General features: G+C 35.7%; 1 protein-coding gene across 1 annotated transcript in view; it reads left to right on the forward strand.

Moving 5' to 3' along the window:
• PDE11A (phosphodiesterase 11A) overlaps positions 1-15,046 on the forward strand; it is a 139,084-nt gene that overhangs the window by 63,148 nt on the left and 60,890 nt on the right. Inside the window, exons 4-9 of the mRNA XM_086615713.1 lie at positions 484-624; positions 3,533-3,597; positions 8,410-8,545; positions 11,050-11,125; positions 12,516-12,583; positions 12,952-13,044. Of these exons, the coding sequence (XP_086471839.1) occupies positions 484-624; positions 3,533-3,597; positions 8,410-8,545; positions 11,050-11,125; positions 12,516-12,583; positions 12,952-13,044 (579 nt within the window). The remainder of the gene's footprint in view (positions 1-483; positions 625-3,532; positions 3,598-8,409; positions 8,546-11,049; positions 11,126-12,515; positions 12,584-12,951; positions 13,045-15,046) is intronic.

Here is a 15,046-nt window from a genome sequence, read left to right on the forward strand (position 1 = left end):
GAACACCTCCAGGGATGGGGCATCCACAACTTCTCTGGGCAACCTGTTCCAGTACCTCACCACCCTCAATGTAAAGAATTTCTTTCTTATATCTAACCTAAATCTGCCCTCTTTCAGTTTAAATCCGTTGCCCCTTGTCCTATCACTACACACCCTTGTAAAAAGTCCCTCTCCAGCTTTCCTTTTTTTTTTACTTTTTACAAAGGTGTGTAGTGATAGGACAAGGGGCAACGGATTTAAATTCCCATTGTTTGCTAGGGGTTGGACTGTGCCCGGTTGTGAGCTAAGAAATACTTAACTTCTTTCTTTCTTCACATACCCCCACCTCAGTTCTGTTGCCATAGCCATTAAGAGCTTCATTTGAATGAAGATTTTAATGGATCACTCATATTAAAATCAGTCCTAGAGATTATGCCTCCTTTGCGATGCTCCACGTATTTATTAATTCTACAACCAACACGAGTTTTCTGTCCTTGTATGCAGGCTTTACTGGAAGTAGTGAATGACCTCTTTGAGGAACAGACTGACTTAGAGAAAATTGTCAAGAAAATCATGCATCGGGCCCAGACTCTGCTAAAGTGTGAACGGTGCTCAGTATTACTTCTGGAAGATATCGAATCACCAGTAAGTGTGCCCGCACGTCCTGTAGAAAGGCTAGTATTTGAGTGGTGGAGCAGCTGCTTTTATTGTGGTGAAACCAGTGTGTCTACTTTTTTTCAAATGGGAACTGAAAGGTACATTTATAATTTCTTCTAGTCATTTGAAGACATTTAATGGGATGTCTGTTAGCTGCTGATGGATCTAACAGTGATTCACAGTTGTCTATGTGATAGAATTAGTGCTTTCTGCAGAGCAGCTAGGATAGCTTAACTGAGAAGCAAGGTGCTCCTGTGATCTGCTTAAAAAAGAAAAATGACCCTATTTGTTATCAAATATTTATTTGCTCAGTACCTTCCTTTCATGGTACAGCCACTAGAAAGAAAGAAAAATCCTGTCTGTAACTTCATTTACGTTTACCTGGAATTTATGACCTAGCTAACATTTTCAGACTAATGACTTATCAAATGACTGGTGCTTGCAAGCAGTTTCAGAGCCAGAAGCAGTTGCATCATCAACCAAATCTTTAATGCTCATTTTTAGAACTAATCTTTTCTACATACATTCCAATAAATAATTATCAGACATCTTTGTGGGTATTTCTACAGTGTTCATGATTTTCTGTCTATTATTGTTTAACAGTAGCAAACTGAAATGCTAATGTAGTTTCTATTCTAGTCTGTAACATGTTACATCTTTAATCAGACTACTGGTCCCTCAGAAATAACAGAGAAAAATAAACTCCTCAATACTTTACTAACTGACCATCCTGTGTATTCAGCAACTCACTGGGCTTTACAGCATTCCAATCCCTGTCTTCACAGCAGTCAGCTTCTGAACTCGTCTCATGAATGTTTTTTTGTGAAATCCAGTATTTTAAAGTGGAAGAAAGGCAAGACAGCAAGGGCTGAATCTGCAACACATGGAGTTTTCTCAGCTGCTTTTGGTGGCCCCTACTCCGTGGGATTTGTTCCTTCCTAAAAGTTTCCCACTCACCCTAGCCGTTGGCAGGTTTATGTTTGGGACTAGCTATGTTTGCACATTTTAACAAATTTCTTTAATACTTTGCAAAATAAATAGTAAGAACCGGTCACAGTTCCTAGATTATGAAAATGCTGTGAAAAGATAAGTCCTTTTATTATTTTGACCTAGTAATTTTTCCCTGAAGAAACAGAAAATCCATTGGAAAAGACACATTTGCATACAAATATCTAGATAGTCAGGTACTTGTTTTTGTGATAGGAAGAAGCTTTTGCATCAAGCAGATGAAGTGAAAATATGACTTCTAGCATGAAGTTTTGGGGGTTTTTTTGCAATTGTTCTGTCTACTTGACTGAGGAATAGTTATTTCAATGCAGAGCTCTGAGTTGAACAGGTGGACGTAAGCTATATGAAGAAAGTATTTGTCAAGAGCTGGATTTCATGCACAGTTTTGACAAGGGCTTTCACTGGGACTTTGGGTATGACATCTGCTTTAAAAGTGTTCAACATTTTTATGACTATTGTTATTAGTAATAAAATAAGTGACTGCTTTTATATTAGTAGCTCCCTTCAGTGTTTTCAGGCTGTTCAACACAAGCTATCCTCCTTTCTACTGATTGGAGAAGTGGTTGAAGGATAAAAATATTGCTTGTAGTATCATTCCTTTTTTTTCTATCCAAGTATCTTTCGATTCACTGACTGTAATTGATTATTTGTTGCTGAGCTGTGACAAGTCTAAATGATTATCAGAGACAGAATCATAAGTTTGTTTGTGTGGCAGAAAAAAAAACTCATTATTTTCTTTCCTGGAGAAAATATGTTATTCTCATTTCATTTAAACTAATAGAAATTAAGTACTTTCAGTGGAGTATGCCCTAAATTACACTAGCTTTCATAAAAGCAAGATCGAGGTTTGTATTTTGTTTATATAATCTCCGTTATAGAATTTTAATGTTTCTAGTTTATTTTCTCTTTTTAGACCCCCCACACTGATTTTATAATTCCAAGATACAGTTCTACTACATTCTTATGAAATGCCACTGTGTTTGCAAGTATAATATGACTTTTATTTTTCACAGAACAGTACATTGTCTTAGTAGCAGGCTGTGGGTGGCATTCTTCACTTCATTTTTATGCTCTTGGTACTATTTCTACCTTTGAGCGTGGAGAGTTTTTTGCCAAACCACCGGTAATGACTTCTCATTCCCATAGACCAAATTCTGAAATGTGGACAGCCAAAAGGTACTCAGTGAAACCTAAACTTTTTCTGAACAGTCATAAATCTTAGGTTAATTTGGAGTAGGAGAATAGCATCTTTCCACCCACTTGGTCATTTTTACAAGTGGCAAAATAGTTATTTTCCTGATTTGCCCCTATTTTGGAAGGTTAACCTATATATGAAAATAGATCTCCATAGAGTAAGTCAATGTTAAGCCATGTCTAAAATACCGTCATTTGTACATCTCATGAAAAGCTTTTAAAATACAGAACTGAAGTGGAAGATGGGGACCTGTACCAGCATCCAAAAACATTACCTGTGTTCTGTGTCACATTAGCCGCTCTTAAAATGTTTCACTTGTGTGCTGTTGGCACGTACATTCAAGGAAAATCGGTTGCAGTTAATAGTGCAAATGGGTCTTTGTGTTAAAAAAAAAAAGTGAAGTTTGGGTAAAGCCCCATAATTCATGTTCCAAAGCCCTTTGAAGGGAAGCATGTCCTGTTACAGAAAATAGTTTCATGAAGGAATCTAAAGATTTGATTTCATATTAGTGAACTGTGCACAGTGTGTATTTCGAACATGAATTCTCCATTGGGGGAATACAGATTGAATTTTTATTCTAAGACCATTGGATAACAATATGGTTTAAGTATAGAAACCTTACATTACTGTTTTCTTACATATTTATTCATCTTAATCACATTTTAAAGTTACTTTTTTGTGTGTGTGTGACAGGTAGTGAAATTTACAAAATCCTTTGAGTTGTTATCTCCAAAATGCAGTGCTGAGACTGACAACAGGTTAGTGCTCATGCCTTCTATGGTCATGGATTACTTCATTTTTCACATCGTATTTTTTTGCTAGATCATAGTTTTATTTTCTTATGGATCTTTGGTTAGATTTGATTGAAGAGTGTGAGCCTACAGTTTTTATCAGGCAAGACTCCTGCTTGCTTCAAATGGAGACTTGCTTGGATAAATATACATGCCTGTATTTTTATATGTATCTGTCTGTGTATATGTGTATGCTGTCTTGTATCAATGTCTCAGAGAAAAAAAAGAGGAAATAATTGATGACTTCTTATTGCTGAAGTCATGGAGAACACATAAATGTTGTTTTGCATAGTTAATACTGAAGTAAAAATAACAAAATAATTTTACCTTTTTTGTTGATCACTTACAAAATGCCTCCCTACAGTTTTGTTGAAAGGTTTCCAGTAAAATTTTATTTCTGCTCTTGTCATCAAGTTGAAAAGCCTAAAAACCTCAGAGAACATGTATTTCCTAGAAATTGTGTTCCCGTGACTAATTCTTGTTTGAGAGCCCAGTCAAAATAGAAGTATACGTTTTGCTTAGTGGAATCTATGTTTAAACACTGATAAAGGGCTAATTGTAAGTAGTAATAGAAAGAGCTTTTTGTCTGTGGGGGGTTACTGTATTAATTCCTACAAGATAATACAACTGGTAACAGTTCACATAAAATGTCCTACACAAACAAGCGGGTGAAGATTCAGGGCTATTGTGAGAAGGTTTCTCCCATCTTTCAGGGGCCAAACTCAGTGATAATAATACACATTTAATGCAAATTGATTAATACTGATTCTGAAGAATTTTCCATGTCAAGTGACTGCCGTAATGATAAACCTAGCCTTCTGTCCAACTTGCTATCCATAGCTTATCAAACTTAAAGATTACTTTGTGCTTTGCCTATTGAAGCCCTTTAAGCAGTTTTAAAAATATTTTTGGGTACCTTGCTTGCTTTCATGCTTTATTTCTTCACCTCCAGTGTGGTAAGAAGCTGCCACTTCATTAAGGTCAATGTACACGTTGTACTCTAGATTACGACAAATTCTCAATGCTTCTCATGGATTGATCTCACAGCATTATGAAAATGTGTAGTTATTTTTAAGATGCAAAAGCTGACAGCAGAGTCCAGGGCTACACAGAAAGACAGAGAGAAAGCAGATCCCTTCCATGCCCTATCCAACAGTTGAGAGACGGGAATGGTGAGACAAATGGAAAAGGAAAACAAGTGATAACAAATAGGGAGATTTAAATATGAATAAATATCTGTTGATTCATCTGAGAATCACAAGTTGCAAAGAGCTTCAGAGTCACAGTTGGTCTTTCCTAGGTCAACTAAATGGGTGAAAATACACTCCTTTTGTTCAGGGACAGGAGTATGAATCAAGGGATGTGGTTGTTATTCCTGTTTTTCTCAAACTTGATCTGTAGCCAGATTAGTCAAAACAATGTAGAGTGATATCAAGATAACCAAGCTGGCTCATTTCTTGTTACCATAGTTATATTAGCATGTTACCAAAAAGCAATTTGTAGTAGCCTGCTCTGCATGTAGTCCAGTCAAGATTATTTTAACTTCAGTCTGAGACATGAATAAACACATGCAACCTGGTAGCTAGTCTTTACAAGACTTATAAAGGTATATTTCTATGAATCTTAATATAAAGATTTACTGCTTTTTCTTTCATTTTTCATCCAGTGGAGACCGAAGTTGGTTTTACAACGACCAAGGTTAGACTGGCAGATATGATGTCACGTTTGGATCTAGCACAGGCACAGCTTGAGTTATTGGCACTATAGTGGGAAAATAAAGGTTATTTAGGATACAGAACAATGCTGCGAGCCCTTGACATTTGAGCGTTTTTCTAGTGAGTTTTGCCCTTTTCATTCTACGTTCTGCAGCCCTAACTGATGTAAAGTCATGAGACTTTTCATGTGGAAAAAAAAACGGCAAGAAGAGTTTCTTTATCGTTACACCAGTGAAGATAAATATTATTTCTTTGAAATTTTAGTGGAAATCCAAAGAGATTATAGGCTGAGAACAGTTCTAGTTTTAAGTTTTATCTGAAAGAGAGAGAAGCTCCAAGGACAATATAACTTTTCATGTCCTAATATACTTTCTCACACAGTTTTGGAAGAAATTGGCTTTTCTTTTGCCCTACTTACATCTGGCTTACAGCAGTTTACTTGTTTAGTCCCTAAATATTGTATCGAATACTTGTATCATTTTTCCTTGCTGTTGATTATAAAGAAATACCTTGCAAGACCATGCTTGCATTTATCTGTACAGTTCGAAATTTTCTAACACACGCCATGATCAAATTGATTTGTTATCCATGATGGCACACCAATGCTCTTGTTTTTGCCAGTCGTTTTGTTCTTGACCTACAGGTTTGCCAAGTCTCCTAAGTTTTCTCTTCCTTTGAAAAAAGATTATGTAAATCTTAGAAACCTTGAGGGTTCAGTTCTGATGTATTCTAGGTGAAGATGAGCCTGAGGGAAGGTGCTGTGGGGTATGTCTTTCTTGCACAGAAGTCATCATCTTGGCAGATGATGTTCCTGAGATTACAGTTCTCTAACGTGAGAACCAGTGGTAGTGGAAAGGTCAACTGCCTGAGCCAGCATGGGTTGTGTGGGAGAAAACATCTGTTCTCCCTCCAAGTTGGGCTGGTATAAAGTGCTGAAATCCCTACTATTGCTGTGTCATCACCACTGTCCCTGGGATGATGTGCACTCAGGTATCACCTTATTCCCTGCAGTATTTTTATGCTGCTTAAGACATCTTTCTGGTCTTCTAGTCCTAGGAGCTGGAAAGGTTCATGTCACTGTTTAGAGAGGATTGAAGGAACCCGTGATTTTGGCTGTACCACTTCTCTACTCTCTGCCATTCCTGTCAGGGAGGTTTTGGGGAAGATACCAAGGCAAGCAGCTGCGTAAGGGGAGCCTGCAGCACTTATCAGTGCTCTTGAGCTGGGTCTGCTCTCCTGCCTGGCATGCAGTGCTCCTGCTAGTGTGTGGGCAAGACGGCGAGATGGTGGCATGCAGCTGCCTGCATCAGCCCAGCAGGACTCGCTCATGGCTTTCCATAGTTTGGAGAAAATTGTTGCTTGTGATTTTTAGAATAGCTTTTGAGTGTTCTGAGTTGCTGAGGATGGAAAGAGAGCCAGCTGGCTGTGATTTGCAGCAGAATTAATCATTGATATTTTCTCCTAGTGAAGGTTGAGTGCCTCTCTTCCAGCATGTGATTGTAAAGCTCTAGCTAGGAATGGAGACAACATAGAACATACTTTTAAAACTTCTTCCTGAATTTTATCTTTTTTCACTTACTTGAATTCCTTTGCTGCTTAAAATGCTTCACACTCATAATTCAGTCACAATTTAAAGTGTCTTATATTACAATGATAAGATCATCCAAATTTTTAAGGTATAAACTGGGAGCTATGCATTTGAAATTAGATTCTTATCCTTAAAGATTTTTTTTCTTCAGGTATTGATGTCCTGAAACAAATTTAAAATTATAAACGTGAATATTTTACTTAGCTCAAAAAAAAGTTGTATTTCTGTAAAGGTTCCTGTCAAAGTATACGTATAATATTTATTACAGTCACTCAAAATTCTTATCCCAAATGAAAGTTGATGCACTTAGATTTATATATGTAAATCATTATTGTTATCTTTATTTATAGTCTTTTAAGGATATTGAGTTTTCTTTCAAATGAGTGACTTAGTTGAATTAGTCTCCAGAAAATCAATGCAGTCAACAAAAATCAATCCTTTCACTTTGATTGAGTCTTTCAGGCATTTTACTGTGCATCCTTCTTTCATTCATGTGTATTACTTTGAAGCTTCAAGCTATTGTAGTCTTCTCCATGGCTCCTCAGAGTCACTTTTTTCCTAAGTAATGTTTCTCAAGTGTTGAAAATTGATCAATTTTCTTCTCAAAACTAAGACCATATGCATTTGTTTATTCACACATGAATAGCTACGCCTTGCCAATGTCAAAAACCTGTCTGGAATAAGTCAATGAGAACTTTCCTGCTGATTAGATGAGGTATAAGGTGAGAACTTTAAGGTCTGTGTAGATATTGAGTTTTCTGTAGAAGCTGTGGTGAGTTGAGCCCGTAATTCTAGTGTCTTATGCTCATTTACTGACTGCTCTCTAGCCCCTCAGTGGTTGTGGCAGAAACTCAGCCAGGAAAAAAAAAAAAAAAAAGAAACCTTCTTGTATTGTATATCTATTCAGATCCACCTGCTACAACACACTTACGTTATTGATTTTAAGACTTATTTCATGATCCCTTTTTCAGTCATTCAGGTCTGGCATTTCAGACCAAAATTTTAGAAAAAAAAGCATTTCCTTGACAGGAAAATTATTGGAAGTATGAATTAAAAATATCCCAGATTATTAGACTAATCCGAAAAATTAAAGTCTTAAAATTATGTACTTTCAGGTAGCTCCTCAGAAAATATTATTTAGAATTGATTTCTTTTGGTGAGCGGGCTTATATCCCACAGAGACTTGAAACATAAATCCCACTCTAGATTCATATGTAAATGTATTTCATTATTAAATGCTGTATTTACTTTACTTGAGAGACCAATGCTATTTTTAATAGAAATAATTGTGTAAAGGATAGAATTTTTGGTGTACCATTTCAATAAATACCAAATTATTGTTCCATAGATAATGCTTAGTAACCATTAATAGCCGTGAATGGTTCTGCTGTTCCTGTGAATATGCCTGTAAGACATGCTGAACTTCCAAGCAATGTTGACTGCATTCTTTTCTCTCCTTGCTATGCCTTTTGATAGTTTCAAAGGCAGCGTGGAGAAATCATCATCTTATTCCGACTGGCTAATAAATAATAGCATTGCTGAACTCGTAGCTTCCACGGGTCTCCCAGTGAACATCAGTGATGCCTACCAGGATCCTCGCTTTGATGCTGAAGTAAGAGATTTTTAGAAATGTAAATATACATCATATTTTTGGTGTTGCAACTAATATAACACAATATTATCATTATATCCAAGTGGCTGTAAAACATGTCAGTATTTATTTTTAATTATGTTTTCTATCCAGTATGTCGTCCTTCTGATCTCTGGTGTTGACATGGCTTTATACAGTAAACACAGGTCGCTGAATTAGTGTATGACTTTAGGCAGTTATTTAGTCTGTCCATGATTCATTTTTTTTTCTATTTATAACTGATACCTTCCTCTATCAAGTGCTTTGATGTTTATGCAAACTGATTTTTATTGCTGAAAATTCTGCTGTTCGTGTTCAGTCTTAGCAGCACCGTTGTTGATAGCTGTGGGGGTGACTGGGACTGTACACACACACAGAGTACAAACAGAACCAGTATCTAGAGAGACAAATGTTTGTGATCTAACTTAGCCAACCAACCTTTTAATTTGCACAAATAAAATATACACACTGGATTAGTTATTTCTCCAACATACGTATCACTCCTAATAAAAGTTGTTTGTATATCCTAAGATGTTCATTCTAGCCTCAGTTAGAAAGATGTAGATACAGATAAAAACATATGCATATACTTAACACTTAAATAAATGTTAGAGATGTATGGAAGAATAAAATCTTCACTGAATTCTATCCAGCGAAACAGTATTACTACACAAGACTTGGCCAGCAGTTGGGCAGCACATTAATCAGTGGACAGCCTTGGTCAGCGAGCTTGCTAAACTGTATTACTAAAATAAGTGTGCTTGGAAGTGTTTCATGTTGAGAGTTTGCTTGGTTCCAGTTTTAATCCATGAGTCATTCAAGGGATTATCTCTCAAACTAGCAGATTTTTTCAAAACAAGAAAAATAAAAGGGTCTTGCTGTAAAAGTGTACAAGAAAACTGTGGTGATGCTAATTTGTTCAGAATTTCAAAAAGTACAATTAATGCCTGGGGTCTATTTCTTGCCAAAGAGATATGCTAAAATAACACATGCCAACCCTTGATATGTTTGCAGTCGTACTTTTAATATCTCGTGTCCTGAATAATTCAGCTATCTCTTATTTCTTTCACAGTTAGCCCTTTCCAAGTTAGAAGCACTGCCCAATTTATATAGAGAAAATGAAAATCCTTAATACAAATGGCAATAATTATTTTCTGTTGGTGGATTGCTATGAAAATTTAATTCTTAAATTCACTTGTTACAAGCAATTATTTCAACAGATAGTCAAGTGTGTTAAGAGGAACATATTATCCCTCATGACTTAGACAGAATCAAACATACGTTTGTAGTTATGAACAGATAGTCCGTTCTCTGCTTCTATTAAAAACATTCTCTTTTTAATCCCAGAACACTAATTGTCATTTTCAAATGCTGATGCTCAATTTTCAACTCTAATTTCAACCAGAAATTTAATACCAAAGTATTTTCATTGAGTTCATTTTAATATATACATATGAGGCAATTGTTCCCCCCCTCCTATGGATTGTAGGTGGTGAAAAATCGCTGAAATCCACACTGATTTCAGAGATTAGTTCTGAGTATGCACAAATAAGCAGTACTCTAGTAAAACCTGAGTTATATCTTTTGCTAGCTAGGAGATCACAGTGATCCCATCCTGCCTCCAGTATATGAATTATTGCTAGTCTTTTACTTTTCTTCTATCACATATTGCCTGTAGCACTGTGTGTTAGTAAAAGAACATCTCCTGATCTCCTGTGAATGGGCTCATCCCACGCTCTTACTCTAATCTCTTTTGAAAAAACATTTTCTTTTCTTCAGATTTTGAAGCAATGACCCTAAAGAATAAAGCTTATTAACCATGGAAAAGAGAGAATCAGGGACACTTGTAATAAATTGTCAAGTTTATACTATATTAGATAGAAAACAATAAATGAGGCAGAAAATTCTCTTCAGAACTACAGGACCAATTAAACCTACATAGAAAATCTCAAATCTTAAGTTTTGACACCATCCTTCCATTTTCTCCTAGCTTGCACTTCTGCATGATTCCATACTTACTCTTGCTTGTCTTCTGAGAATGCATGTTTCCTGTAAGCCTCCTTTTATAGCTGCTTTGTTAAATCCTGTTTAACTTTGACAATTAGGAAGACTCTTTCTAAGGTACACTTTATTCAATGGAGGTTGTCTCTACTAATCCACTGGTGTAAGTAATCCAGAAATTGTCTGGACACTGCCTCAATTGCAGTTTGTCTTTAATTCCAAATGGAAGTTAAATTGTGTAAAGTTTCTGTGGCAAAGATGGCAATGTTTGTGTTTTCTTTGGCAATTTTTAGAATAAACCTTACGGCTTTTGGTTAATCTTATTACGAATGAGTTTTCAGCAGAATTTTTTTCTGAGTGAGAGCTGATCCATATGGAATAACATTTATAAATGTAAACTTACTCCTTAATGCTTCTATTATTAGAATGTAAAAGGCTGGAAATGGTACCTACCACTAACGAAAGCTCTTGTTTCTACATTTTAGGCTGACCAGATTTCTGGCTTTCACATAAGGTCTGTTCTGTGTGTTCCTATATGGAACAGCAACCACCAAATAATTGGTAAGACCTTCCTCATAGCTGCATCATTTTTCTGCTAATGCAAATTTAATTCTGTCTTTTTAATTCTGTGTTCCTTTTTCTTCTTTTTCCCAGCTGAATATTGTTAAGAAGTTACGGTACCTAGGATGCATGTTAAGTATCCAAGAAGGGATGTTTTGACTTGGATACTGTATGGACTTTTGCAGCTTTCCCATTGTGTCATTGTTAAGTTATATATTGTATTGAAACTTGAAGACTAATGAGATGAAAACAGAAATTCTAACAGTATTAGTGAAAAATGTTTGATATGCTTTGATATTCTTGGATCTCCCTTTTTTGTACACAGCTCAGGCAACTGTTTCTGCAGTCAAGCAAAGTGGTTATTTCCCTCTTTAATGATAAACTAGACAGTCAGGGAAGACTTACCGGAGATGCTGTGGCAGCTGTCAGAGTTGCCTGTGGCAGTGGTGTGTGCTGGATCAGGACGTGACAAGGTTTTATTGCTTGTTTGATGGGATGCTTCCCAGCTATGATGCAGCTGCAATTGGTCATGTGATATTACCTGCTTTTGGCACAAAAAGGAGCGTCATTTGTAAATAACAGTGCCAGATTCCTGTTAGCCTTCCACAGAAGAACTCAAGTCAAAGCACAGGGCATGACTCACATCCCTGTGTGTTGTGGCTGTCAGTGAGAGCTGAGATCAGTAGTGTGTTGCTACATGCAGGATTAGGATCTTGGAGCTTATTCAGCAAAGATGATGGGGAAATTGAGTCTTTACCTTAAAGAGGTAGAAAGAAACTGAACCCTTGAGTGCTGATAGCTCTTACAGTGTTTTTCTAAGCGCATATTGTAGCTAAATGAAATAGGAATGGTTTGTTGCAGTAGAACTCAGTTCAGCTAAAGCCAAGAGCTTTGGACACTATTTCAAGTGGTTTAAGGAAATTCCATTTTTTTCATTGGTTCAATAAATTTATGGACCAGCCATGAGGAAAAAAAAGGACTTGTATACCCAGGTGATGCTAAATCAACTAATATTTTAGGAATGAAGGTACTGATTCGACAAATTATGTTAGTAACTCCAAATTGCTAGGACAACTTATATGGTTGCTATTAGCAAAGTGCTCAAGTTCTTTCCCAAAGAGCTCTTTAACCTTTTGTGAAAAGCATTGTGAGTAACTTTTAGATTTGCAATTTTACACTCGGAGAGTAAAGAATAATAGTCGAAAGTAATAAATGGAGTGCTGATATCAAAACAATCAGACTTTCTCATGTTTATGTCTGTTTAATGATTTTCAGAATAAATATTTGCAGTTTTGCTTTTCAGTTTGAAAGATGTATTACCAATGAATAAAATATTCTGCATTGTGAATTAATGGATGAAGATTATAATTCATATTAACTCTTTCTAAAGGGGTAGCTCAGGTGTTGAACAGGCTTGACGGGAAACCCTTTGATGACGCTGACCAGCGACTGTTTGAAGTAAGAGGAATTCAATTTTGTAGCAATAACATACTTTTTCATCAGATTTGATGTTTCTGGATAATGCTGCTTCAGGCTGCTCTAAGGAGGGGGGAAGAATATGTTGTCTGTATTTGTGGTTTGACATGAATTCTTGGAACTCATCACTTAATAAGGTTGCATCCTAATTAAAATAAGTTTCTTGCATCTGATCTTACTTATCTTGTTGAGGTCAGTGACTTACCTGTGTTCTCAAGATAGCCTGTCTAAGCATGATGATTCCTAATATTTCCATGTAATTGCTTTTTATGATTAAGCCACCATTCATCTTTGTGTTTGTATTATAATTGAATTATAACTGATTTTTTTTTTTCTCTTTTTTATTTTAGGCTTTTGTTATTTTTTGTGGCCTGGGCATCAACAACACAATTATGTATGACCAAGTGAAGAAATCTTGGGCAAAACAGTCTGTGGCTCTTGATGTATGTGTACATCTTAATGAAACCTTTTCTCGCTCATAAGTGTCACATGTAAAGGAACCTACTGCTTCTGAATCTGTTGTAGTTAGCTTAATTTTCTGTATCTACCTCTCTGCACCTTAGAGTGCTGTCTTATTAAGGTAATGCTGAAAGGAAACTTTCTCGGAGTATGCTCAGCTGTGGAGCTCATGCACAGCTTAAGTAATTTTGAACCTGGATATTTCATTCGGTGCCTATGTTTTTTACATTAGAAGGGGGGACAGTGATGATGGAGAATCTAGTTTCTTACAGATGTTAAGTGTAGGAATTAATCTAGGCATTCTGTGTGTTTTCTTGTCTGTGAGTAACTGCAAATTCCTTAGAATTTGATATTTTATATAGCTTATTTTTCTAGTGTTGTAAAGTGTAAGTAAAACATACTGTAAACAGGACAAAATTTGAAAGAAGTGGTCATCATCATAGGGTTTTTTAGTATCAAAAGCAACATCTGCTGAACCCTTATCAGATATATGTCTTGGTAGAATGAAGTCAAAGCAGGATGATCAAGGCCAATACATAATGCAAGGTCCTGGCATTCCAACACATCATTTCTTTCTATAAAATACATATTAGAGTTAGCTAAATGGATGGAAAACTTTCTCTTTGTTTGCCTGTGATCTTTGTAGGAATTTCTTTTCCTGTTTCTGTTCCCCGTCCCCCATTCATGAAGAATGAAATCTATCAGCTCCTGTAAAACAATCTCTAAAATGCAGAACATTTCAAAACAAATATTATTATCTAAACTTCTGTAAGCTGATTCAACAATAAAGCACTATTCTCTATTATATTCTGGTGATTTTAAACATGATTATATTAAAAATAATATTTTGTTGAGAACAAAGCTTAGTGTTTTGAAGATAGCTTTGCAAATTTACATTATTTCTACTAAATAATTAGGAATAGTTTGAATAAAATTTAAGATCTTTTAAAAAGCATTATGCAAGACTGATTAATCAGAGGAATATTTTAAGATTAAAGGACAACATCACTAAGATTTGTTTTAAATTTTACATGTGATTAGAGAAGAAAATGATCTAGCTCTCTCTGAAGTGTACACGCTTTAAATGTGTAACTCCTTTGAGTTTATCCAATACCCACCATTATAAGAAACACAAAAATAGCATTGGCTTGATTGAGATTTGAATTTCTCTCTATTAAAACAAAATTGCTATCTTTTTCCTTTGCTTTGGTGTTGGAGATATTTATCTATGTATTCGGGATCTATCCTGTAAAACACATAGGCGTGTTAAGGCTTTTTGAAGTCAATAGGACTGTTTGTGTTAGAAAACATTCTAAGCATAAGTGGCTTTTTGAATTATTCCTGTATATGTATTCACTTAGGAGGAAAAGTTAAAAACTTTCCTTCTCAGGCCTCCTGCAAGATTCCTTATTCTTTACGTATCATAGTCACGAATTACTATAAGCTCTCATACGCCCCAGATATTTGTGCAATATGACGCCTTAGAATTAATGCTCCTCCTGGCAAGAAAAACAAGCAGTGCCAGATGTAACACTCAGACACACAGGGATGAAAGGTAACATAGAAGCTTGTTGTTTACTACTGAAATCAAGGAAATTTAAATTTCTTGGGTTAAGGTAGAGATTCTTTCTTTGATCTAAAAAAGGCTAATAGCCATATAGCTTGAATGTAGATTATAGGTTTGATAAAGGGCCACTATGCTTCAGTGAAGAGTACTTATTTTTGTAAATGAGCAACAACTCATGATAATATTTGTGTATAGCAATTGAAGATACAGCAGAAAAGTACTGAACAAGAGTGGTATATACTGAAGGACTCTGAATCCATTTTTCAGTAATAGAATACTTTATTAGTATTTATGTATTTAGCTAAGATGACAATGAGTGGCATTTGAAAATGACATTGATATCAGATATAAAATAAATCAATTTGTTATATACCATAATAAGATTCTTATCCAGATACACGGATACGGTTTTTCATATA

The sequence above is a fragment of the Tauraco erythrolophus genome, chromosome 8 (assembly GCF_009769465.1).
Source record: "Tauraco erythrolophus isolate bTauEry1 chromosome 8, bTauEry1.pri, whole genome shotgun sequence".
In the NCBI taxonomy this organism is placed as follows: Eukaryota; Metazoa; Chordata; class Aves; order Musophagiformes; family Musophagidae; genus Tauraco; species Tauraco erythrolophus.